The sequence below is a fragment of the Capra hircus genome, chromosome 14 (genome assembly GCF_001704415.2).
Source record: "Capra hircus breed San Clemente chromosome 14, ASM170441v1, whole genome shotgun sequence".
NCBI lineage: Eukaryota > Metazoa > Chordata > Mammalia > Artiodactyla > Bovidae > Capra > Capra hircus.
The window spans coordinates 18495891-18507261 of record NC_030821.1 but is presented as its reverse complement, the minus strand read 5'-3'; the positions used below and the strand labels follow the sequence as shown (position 1 = coordinate 18507261).

General features: G+C 46.2%; 1 protein-coding gene across 3 annotated transcripts in view; it reads left to right on the top strand.

Moving 5' to 3' along the window:
* The window catches only part of SNX31 (sorting nexin 31), an 83335-nt gene continuing 77475 nt past the window's right edge, over positions 5512–11371 (top strand). For all 3 annotated transcript variants that reach the window (XM_018058309.1, XM_018058308.1, XM_018058310.1), the window contains exons 1-2: positions 5512–5719; positions 5817–5891. In XM_018058309.1, coding sequence (XP_017913798.1) covers positions 5654–5719; positions 5817–5891 — 141 coding nt within the window. In that variant the 5' untranslated portion in view covers positions 5512–5653. The remainder of the gene's footprint in view (positions 5720–5816; positions 5892–11371) is intronic.

Genomic DNA, 11371 nt, shown 5'->3' with positions numbered 1-11371 from the left:
CCCAAATCTGAAGGCCCTTGACTTTCTAGAGTTCCTTCCATGAGCAAGTACCACCTGAAAAGTTATTTTTGTTTGGAGAAGTGATGGGGAGCAAGGGCTCTAGACACAGGGGTTTCATCCTCACTCTCCTCTTACAAGCTGTGTAACTCCGGACCAGGGTTCCACTCCGTGCACTCAGTTTGGTCTCCTGTAAACAGGAGTGACAAGTGCACCCAGCTCATGCAGTTGTAACAGGGGTTAAGTGGGTTTGTATGTGTAAACATGTAGAGTCACGCCTGGCCCAGAGTGAGCACTGCATAACGTTAGCCTGTCTTGTTATTTTCATGGGGAAACACTTCCTTGCTTCTTCCAGTTTCCAGTGACCCCAGGCATTCTTTGATTTGTGGCAGCAAAACTCTACTCTCGGCCTGTCTCCCCACAAGACTTTCTGTGTGCACGTCGATGTGGCCTTTTCCATGCCTTGTAAGGACACTTCAACTGGATAAACCATCTTAATCCAGCAGGATCTCATCTCGACTCTTACCTTAAATGCATCCGCATGGATCCTACTTCCAAACAAGGTCCCATCTGAGGTTCCAGGTATACATGAATTTTGCGAGGACACTATTCAACTGATTACAATCAGTCTCTGGGTTTAGGGGTTCCAGATCAGAAAATCACCTAGGAGCCCTGGATGTTTCATAATGACTCAGTATAACTTTGCAGCTTTTACGTTTTCTATAGTTCTGTGGTCCTCTCAAGTTCTCAACGCAGCTCAATACGGGCAGAGTCAAGACAGAAAGAGACACACAGCCCAAGCTCTCCAGTTCTCCTTTATAGCTCACCTGTTTGAACCTCAAGGGGCTAAAGAGAATGCTGACAAATGAAGAAAAATAAGATGGGAAGACTTAATTTTACACCCCTCATCTTATGCCTTTTATATATTTGCTTAGTATATTTGCTCAAAAACATGCCCATCAACCCAGAAACTCTTTGCATGCTTGCTCAAGTGCCTTTGTTCATATGGCCCATGGCTTTGACCATTGGTGCCCAAAGACTGAGCTATAAGACAAGAGGAAAGGGCACATATGTACAGATGGGTTCCCGCAGCATACGTCAGAGCACCAGTCATTGTGAACCACCCAGCTGGCTCTCTGATGGAGCCCACTGCACTGCCCATCTCAGAGGCCCAAGGGTGTGGACTCAGGAGAGGCAGGAAACTCAATCTCATTAGTCATACCCTCAGAAAGAGTGTGGGTACCATACATAAAAGGACCAAAAAGATTACAAACAGGATAAGGAACTATAAGCAAATAACATTTTAAAAGCTTAAAAAGCAGTAAATGTGTTCTTGTTTGGTAATACTATAGAAGTTGCCTTAAAAAAAATAATCTATAAACTAGCCTGTAGGGTCTGTGAAGTTAGGATACTGAAACCTGTCACTGTAATGCCCAGCCCATAGGAGGCATTCAATAAGTCATCCTTGACTGAATGAATGTTAAGCTTTTGTTAAATGCCTACCACGTTCCAGGCACAGAGTAAATTAAAATACCCCTTAGAAACAATATAGAATTGATTCAGAATGAGCAGAATAAAATTTCTTTACTTAAAAACATGCATTGAGTTAAGAATTATAAAGGTCATGGGGGTAAAGAAATGGCATAGATTTCACAAGGCACCCTTGAAAAGTAGCCATCTGGTCTCTTCAATAAAGAGTGCTGGGATAGCTTGACCACTGTCTAACACAATATCCCTCCCAATTAAATATAGATTAAAGACTTGAATGTAAGACCCCAAACCTTAAACTTTCTAGAAGAAAATGTCAGTGGTAAGCTCCTTGACACCAGTATTGGCAATGAATTTTGGGATGTGACTCCAAAAGCAAAGACCACAAAAGCAGAAATAAATGAGGGGATGCATCAAACTAAAAGCTTCTGCAGAGCAAAGCAAACCATCAATAAAATGAAAAGGCAGCCTACCAAATGGGAGAAAATATTTGCAAGTCATATATCTGACAAGGGCTTAATACCCCAAATCAAGGACTTACACAACTCATTAGCAAAAAAAAAAAAAAAAAAAAAGCACTATGATTTAAAAATGGGCAAAAGGGACTTTCCTGTTGGTACAGTGGTTAGAAGTCTGTCTGCTAGTGCACGTGACGTGAGTTCCATCCCTGGCCCAGGAAGATGCCGCATGCTGCAGAGCAAATAGACTGACGGTCGCCGTGGGCTAGGGGTGGAGGAATGGGTGATGGTGGTCAAAGGCACAAATTTCCAGTTTATAAGATGAAAAATTTCTGGTAATCTAATATACAGTATGGTGGCTATAGTTAACAATACTATTCTATATAATTTAACATTGCTAACAGAGTAAATCTTATATGTTCTCACTAAAAAAAAAAAACTAAGTGAAGCGATAGATATATTAACTTTATCATGGTAATATTTTACAATATATATGTGTATCAAGTCATCACATTGTACACCTTAAACTTACACAATGTTAGATGTCAAGTGTATCTCAATAAAGTTGGGAATAAAATACTCCAGCAAAAAAAAGTTCATTGACAATGAGTGATTAAGACCTGATTGTCAACTTAGAGGGGTGGGATGAGGTGGGAAGTGGGAAGGAGGTTCAAGAGGGAGGGTATGTACGTGTACCTATGGCTGATTTATTTGACATATGGTAGAAACCAACACAATATCATAAAGCAATTATCCTTCAATTAAAAGAAAGACCTGTCAGGGGCAGAGATCAGGGATGGAGGAGGGCAGGGACTTACAGAGAAGCCAGTCCTGTTCTCAGATTCAGGTGTGACGTAAGTTAAAGGGAGGAAGTGGCTTGTTTGGACTTTGCTGGGGGTTGAGCCAGTACCCAAGCCCCTTACAGGTAGAAGCAAGTCCCCAGGAGGAGGAACCTGACCAGGGCGCTCCACATTGCTGCCTGAAGACTGGACCAGATCCCAGAGTGTACACCTAGCCTCTAGTCAAGGGGACGCTCAGGGACACCCCTGGCCTTGCTGTAGAGTGGCCCTCCACGTTAGACAGGGCCCACAGGCAAAGGAAAAACCCTGAGCCCCATCTGTCCTGGAAGGAAAGTCCTCTTGAAGTGGGTAGCGTAGTTAACATGATTTCAGAGAAGGAAAGTACACGCTTTAATAATCCAGGGACTTCTCTGGCAGTCCAGTGATTAAGAACCTGCCTTCCAAAACTGGGGTTTGATCCCTGGGGACGTGGGTTTGATTCCTGGTTGGGAAATAAGATCCTACATGCGGGGCAACTGACGAGCCCGCATGTCACAACTAGAGAGAAGCCCGCATGCCACAAGGCAAGATCCCACGCACGGCAACTAAGACCCGACACAGCCAAAAATAAATGAATAAACACTTTTACAAAGAATCCACTCACATGCGAAGACCTCTGAGTGAGAGGCTGCTGAGCTGGGATATAAATTCCTACTGCCACGCTCTTAGCCACACTGCCTTCTACAGCCTCCCTAACTCCAGGGTTCTAAATCTCAATTCCCTTTTCTGAAAAAGCAGAACAGGTTCCTAGCTCCAAGTTACTGGGGCTATTGAAGGGCGTGATGTACATCACAGCCCAGCATCCAGCAAGCCGGTGGGAACCAACGGGGGTTCAGCGGTGCTGTGCTCCTTCCGTCTCGGCTTCTCACGTCAGGCCGTCAGTTCTCACCCAGTGATAACCATCTTAAAGGGCTTTCCGTGGTTCTGCTGAAGTTCTAGAATAAACTATTTGGACCTATGAAAAAGTGATCTGTGACTTGGAAAAGCTACCTCATTCTCTGGCCTGTTGCGGGTAGGATGTTACTCTTCATGTTTACCTGGAAGACTTAATGGGAGGATAAAGGACAGGATGAAGCCCAATGTCCACCTTGGGCTTCCCAGCTGGTGCTAGTGGTAAAGAATCTGACTGCCAGTACAGGAGAACTGAGAGATGCTGGTACAATCCCTGGGTCGGGAAGGTCCCCTGGAGGAGGAAATGGCAACCCACTCCAGTATTCTTGCCTGGAAAATCCCATGAACAGAGAAGCCTGGGCGGGCTACAGTCCCTGGGGTCCCCAAAAGTCAGACACGACTAAAATTGACTTAACATACAACACACAAAGGACAGGAAGTGAGGAGAGAGCCCAGGGCCCACCTATGACAGACACGCATGGAACTTCTTCATCCCTCCACCCTCCACCCTGATGAGCAGGCAGCAGGAATGTTATTTTGGTTTAACTAAAATAAGAGAATTAGGAGGATTACTTTCCAACTAAAATGAGAGACTGCTGAAAGAACTTAAGATGATTAGACCAGAGACCAAAGAGTTTAGGGGAACCCGGCTAACTGGGTGCTGGCACCTGTTTGAAATCAGGGCTTCTTGGGGATCAAGAGTTGCCCAAACCACTTCCATTTGATTAGGTTTCTAGTGTATTAAAGGAAAAAAAAGTTTTTTTTTTTCTTTTTAAGGAAAAATATTTAGTATTTAAAAAAATACTAAAGTGATGTTGCAAATACTATGGCATATCTTAAGTATTACCTTTAACAAATGTTAATACAAAATACTGAATGTAATACAGATGTTCTAGTCATAGGGTAATTACTTGTTTAGTCACTAAGTCACGCCCTACTCTTTTGTGACCCCCGTGGATTGTAGGCCACCAGGCTCCTCTGCCCATGGAATTTTTGTACTCTCACAGGAGTACTGGAATGGGTGGCCATTTCCTCCTCCAGGGGACCTTCCCCATCCAGGGATCAAACCCACCTCTCTTGAGTCTCCTGCGTTGGTAGGCAGATTCTTTACCACTGGGAAGCCCAGGGTAATTACTAGATGTAGGCATATGTTGAAAATCTTAATTCACAGTGTACTGCAGGCAATGTTGGCTTGCAATGGGACACAGTGTTTTTCAATCCTATCAGAACACTGACTTGCAAAAAAAATGTCAACATTTGGAGTCTGAAGGTGGATCTGAGTGTGATCTGTCTGTCATGATGGACCCATTGGAAGGGAGCCTGGACATTCTGCTGGCCACAGAGATCAGAATGCGGCCCTGGAGCCCACACTTGGAGAAGACAGGGCTCTCCTGGGCTGTGCATCCCCCACCGCCTAACGCCCAGCAAGGAGCCTGAGATGCCGGGGCGGGGTGGGGAGTAGTTAGTGAGTTGCGCGGTTGGCAGGTACACCCGACATCCGTGCCGCCAGAGCAACTATTTGTAACTTTCGTGGGTCCAAGGAACCCTCTGAAAGTCTGATGGAACCCAGGACCTTCTCAGAATTCCATCGCCCCAGCCATCCACGTACATTTTTCCCTAAAGAGCCCCCCGGCAGTCCACAGACCCCAGGGTGAAGCCTCTGGCCCAAGGCGGGCACTGGCACTTTCTAGCGTCTATTTGAATTCCGTCCCTGGCCCCGCGGAGCACCTGGAGCCCCGCCTGGGGAGCAGGCTGGCTGTGGGGCGTGGACGGTGGCCGCGCTTCGCCTCCTTCCCTTCCGGGGATCCGAGTGGTCCAGTCGGAGCGGGGCGGGGACCAGGAGGCGGGCCGCACCTGAGGACACCCGAGGCGAGCGGATCGCGGAGCCCGCCGCTGCACCCACCGCCGCGGGGCTCAGAGTCGAGGACCGCGCCGCCACAGGCCGGGTCCCCAGCGCCGCCCCGGTCCGCCGCCCGAGCCATGAAGATGCATTTCTGCATCCCGGTGTCCCAGCAGCGGCCCGACGCGCTGGGGGGCCGCTACGTGGTGGGTCAGGGGGCTCGGGGTGAGAGCGGGCAGGGACAAGGCGGGGGCAGGGGTTCACTCCCTCGGCTGATTCGGACTCTGATGTCTCTGTTTCCAGCTGTATTCCGTGTTCCTGGACGGGTTTCTGTTCTGCAAGGTGCGTTACAGCCAGCTGCATCGTTGGAACGAACAGGTGAGAGGATCCAGGCGGGCCCCAGCCCGCCCTCCCGACTCCAGTGTGGCCCCTGGGCTCTGGGTGCTTGACTGTGACAAGACACCGCACTTCCTGAGGGCTTTGGGCTCCTAATCCGGGTCGTGGTAACGGTTAATCGTGAATTGTTTGGCATATAGCTCAATGAATACATGTTACCTGGTCTAATCACCTAGGGCTGTGAGGTGAGGCGGGATGCCCTCTAGGTAATTAATTATCCAACCCACCCCAGGCGGGTGATCCTCACCAGCCCAACCTGGGCTCCATTTCAATGCCAGTTGTTTTCCCAAGACAATATCCTCCTGCAAAATGAGCAAACCAAGTCTAGATCAAGGAGGTGTAGTCTTCAGTCTCTGGGATGTGAGTACTGGGCTTCCCTGGTGGCTCAGATGGCAAAGACTCTGCCTGAAATGCAGGAGAACCAGGTTCAGTCCCTGGGTTGAGAAGATCCCATGGAGAAGGGAATGGCAACCCATACCAGTACTCTTGCCTGGAGATTTCCATGGACAGAGGAGCCTGGCCGGCTACAATCCATGGGGTTGCAAAGAGTTGGACACGACTGAGTGACTAACACTTTCTCCCAGAGTTTAATTTTCCGCCCTTTGAAAAGGTGTGTCTCTATTTTTGTTTTCAAAGGAAGGTATTCATAGGCTTTAAATATGGGCAGACTGGAAAGCCAGGAAACAGAGGAATTATTAAACTAAAAGGCCATTTTCCACTCTAGTTTCTCACTCTGATGTCCTGATGACACTATCTTCCAGCATGCAGACTGATTTATTAACCAGGCCTAATGGGTTTTGTTTTCCTAACAAGGAAGTGTTGCAAATCATCAGAGTGAGTTAGAGGAGTACATGGAAGTTTGGAAATGAACTTCGCCTTTCCCCTACCTTTATGCAGTTTTTTTTTTTTTTTTTTTAAGATTTTGTATCCCGATTATAAAGAACACATACCTAAAGTTAGAAAGAAAAAAGCTTGCCTCGGCAATAGATATTAACATTTTGGGGAGAGTCCTTTCAGATAATCTCTGGTTTCTAGTGAGTAAATAGATCATATTTTCTTTCAAGACCGTTTTCTGTTGATGAACAGCTCAGCTCCTTTATTATATTATTATAAAAGCATCACTGAAGCGAGCCTTCTTCCTCATACATTCCAGTTTGTTGGAAAAGCCCATTTTCAAGGTGTGACTAAGAATCTCTGGATTCAGGGAAAACAGGTGTAATGTGGTTGTGACTTTTTGTGGTCATTTTTGAATTGCTAGCACCTAACACAGTGCCTGTGACCCAGCAGGTCCTCAGGAATGACTGTCAGTGGCTGAATAAAAAGGGCATGGATTCAGACTTTTGAAGGATAACAAGCTACTTGTGACTGAAACCTGCCTGGGGAGTCGGGAGGACTACAGATGGGGAACTCAAAGGAAGAGACAGTATAGTTGGTTTAGGCGGGTGTAGGATGAACATGAGGGTCACCTCCCACCCTCATCTGCCTCCCTGTGTGTGAGGTCAGGTTGGCGAGGTGGCCATCACAGGTGAAAAGCGGGAGTCGGCAGAGAGGAGAAGGGAGAGATGGGCTGACCACTTCCTGGCTGGACACCTCACCTCTTCTCTGACCTTCAATTTCTTCCTCAGAAATGATCAGGTAGGTGGTTGTGGATGTCAGCTTCACAAGGCTCTTGTGAAGATTAGAATCCAGGTTCTCAGAAAACCTGGCACATAGTTATGTGCTCGGTAAGTATTTACTGACGCAGAGGCTTGTCGAGCCCTCCTCAACCAACTCAAAAAGATGCTTGTTTTCAGAAAAATTCAGACCTATCAAATCCTAGCAGGCCCTGAAGCAGAAACATAAAGCCAATTCTTCTGATCTCCACAAAAATCTGCCTTTTGTAGAATATACAATGGATACTGATGAATACTTTGTATTTGTTTTTCAAAATTCTAAAGTGAGGATTTCTTTAGCCATTTTCCAATCATCTTACATGTATCATTGTTTCCCTTTCCTGTAGGAACAGTTCCTTTTAAATAAACTAGTTAGATCTTAGGAGGTGGCTGAGCGCCGAAGAATTGATGCTTTTGAACTGCAGTGTTGGAGAAGACTCTTGAGAGTCCCTTGGACTGCAAGGAGATCCAACCAGTCCATTCTGAAGGAGATCAACCCTGGGATTTCTTTGGAAGGAATGATGCTAAAGCTGAAGCTCCAGTACTTTGGCCACCTCATGCGAAGAGTTGACTCATTGGAAAAGACTCTGATGCTGGGAGGGATTGGGGGCAGGAGGAGAAAGGGACGACCGAGGATGAGATGGCTGGATGGCATCACTGACTCGATGGACATGAGTCTGAGTGAACTCCAGGAGTTGGTGATGGACAGGGAGGCCTGGCGTGCTGCGATTCATGGGGTCACAAAGAGTCGGACATGATTGAGTGACTGAACTGAACTGAACTGAACTGATTGGTATTATTAATTTAGAACAATAACTAACAGTTACTCTGTGCTAAGGTTTGGTGCCAAGAGCTTTATATGTAATATTGTGTTTAATTTTTATAACAGTCTTATGAGCTTAGATTATAATTAGCCCCATTTAACAGATGAGAAAACTGAGGTACAACTTGCCCAAGGTCATACCACTCCAAGTGTTGGAGCCAAGATTTGATCTCTGGAACCTGCTCTAACCATTTTGTGGTTCCTTATCAAAGCTGGCAAAATATCAGACAAACAGACTATCAGAAAAACAACTGCATCCTAAGCTAATATTATTTTTTACTTTATTTAAGCATAGTATAATAAAATTCCCCAACTGTATGTGTCTAGTGTGATGAATTACAAATATATTTAATCTACCACCACCATAATCAAGACAGAGAACAGTTTCCACACTCATAATGTTTTCTTGTCCCCTTTGCCCTTGGTCCCCTCCCTCTACCTCAAGTCCCAGACAACAAGATCAGCTTTCTGTCCTTAGAGTTCCTGGCATAAGATTTTATTCCACCTGCCCAAGAAGCCCCTATAAGGTTGGCATTGCAGTCGTTATCATTACTCCCATTTTATAGATGAAAAGTCCAAGTAAGTTTGCTAGATTTAGCAAATAAAAATACAGGATCCTCAGTTAAATGTGAATTTCAGATAAATAACAAACATTTGTCTAGTATCAGTCAGTTCAGTCGCTCAGTCTTGTCCGACTCTTTGTGACCCCATGAATCGCAGCATGCCAGGCCTCCCTGTCCATCACCAACTCCTGGAGTCCACCCAAACCCATGTCCATTGAGTCGGTGATGCCATCCAACTATCTCATTGTCCATCGTCCCCTTCTCCTCCTGCCCTCAATCTTTCCCAGCATCAGGGTCTTTTCAAATGAGTCAGCTCTTCGCATCAGGTGGCCAAAGTATTGGAGTTTCAGCTTCAACATCAGTCCTTCCAATGAACACCCAGGACTGATCTCCTTTAGGATGGACTGATTGGATCTCCTTGCAGTCCAAGGGGCTCTCAAGAGTCTTCTCCAACACCACAGTTCAAAAGCATCAATTCTTTGGCGCTCAGCTTTCTTTATAGTCCAACTCTCACATCCATACATGACCACTGGAAAAACCATAGCCTTGACTAGGTGGACCTTTGCTGGCAAAGTGCTAGAATACCTCCTGCAATATTTGACATACTCTTAACTGGGCATCCTCTAATTTATCTGGCAACCCTAACTCAGAGACCAAAAGGTTGGCTGACTTCCCTTAGCCTCTTCTCAGCAGTTTTTATTCTTCTACTCCATGGAAGATGTGAAATGGCTAAGAATTCTTAATCTGATTTAATATTAATACTGAGCACAATAAAAAAGGAGACAATATAAAGTCCCCATCTGTGTTTATGAATGTGTGTGTCATGTGTATGTTTGGTAAGTAGAAGTTTATTTCCAATTGATTTGGAAGTTCTGCATCACAATAGAACAGGAATTTCATCTTAATAGGATTAACTGATTACTCATTTACTTAAGAATATTTACTAAGTACCTATTAAATGGCAAAGCACTATGTTAAATTAAGTGAAGACTATGACTTTTAGCACATGTGATTTTTGGATTTATGAATTGGATTTCTATTTTGTATATTGGTGGAGTGGAAGTCGCTCAGTTATGTCAGACTCTTTGTGACACCATGGACGGTAGCCCACCGGGCTCCTCTGTCTGTAGAATTCTCCAGGAAGAATACTGGAGTGGGTAACCATTCCCTTCTCCAGGGGATCTTCCCAACCCAGGGATGAAACCCAGGTCTCCTACATTGCAGGCAGATTCCTTATCATCTGAACCACCAGGGAAGCCCTCTGCAATTAAGAAGGAGAACCTGACCGAGGTGATGTGGCCCCTGCCCCTTCTGTGGGAGGCTAATGCGTATAAGACTGACCTGAGGAAAGATGGCTGTTTCCCAGAGGTCAGCTGTGACCCGTGCTCTCTGAAGTCGTGGCTGGCAGCCCGGTTCCCACGGAGGCTCTCAAGTTCTGGCAGCTTCCCTTCCACTGCTGAGTGTTATCCGTCTCTCTGCCACAGGAACTCCCTGACCTGACTGCTTTCTGTGCCTCTAAATGAATAAAATCGGTTTGATCTATGCCCTTGCCTGTACCATCTCCCTCAAGGGGAGTTAAATCTGTGAAAGAAACCTTTAATTGGCTCATTTTGGCCATCCTGTGTAAATGAGGCTGGACTCTGGTGAGGATGCTTGCCTCTTTGGAAACACCCTGCTGGCATCAGCCATAGCAATGCTGACAAGCCTTGCAAAGGATCCTCCGTGCGAGAGGAGGGCTCCGCACTGGCTCAGCCTTCTTCCCTGCCAGGTGCTGACTCAGTCTGGCTTCTACCTGATATTTCTTCTTTCCCCGACTCAGACCGTCTGCTCTCATGAGCTGGCCAGTTGCCACTCCCTGGCTCACTTCCCCCTCCTGAGAAGGCCTCTGCCTGCTGGGCCGTGGGTTAGAGACCAGCCTTTCTCAAGGGTCACCTCAAGCTCCACCTCGTCTGGGAAGGCCCCCTTAATTGCACAAGATGCCATTCTCTGATTCCCGTGCCACTTTGTGTTTAAACCTTGTTGCTTTCGCCTCCTTTGTGTGAAGATTTGGTTTCCCCTCTTTATTTAGTTGAGAAGCCCAAATTCTTAAATGAAGGAATGAATGAAGGCTGTAGGCATAGCATATCCAGCACAGAATCCTGTTTTAGTAGAGGCCCAGTAGAGATTTGATGGAGGAGGAGGAGGGGATGGAAAGAGGGCAAGGAGAAGGAAAAAGTGGTGAAAAGACTGTGTACAAGTTCTGCTGCTCACTGATTTTGGTTTAAGTCACTTCAGCGGCCTGAGTTACTCATTGTCAACTACTCTTGTCCAGGTGGGAGGATGTAGTCAGATTGCCCTCGTTACCAAGGTAGGAGGGCGACAGGGCTCATGACCATGATGACCGCCTACTTCACAGGACTGTACTGAGGAAGAAATGGGAGAACA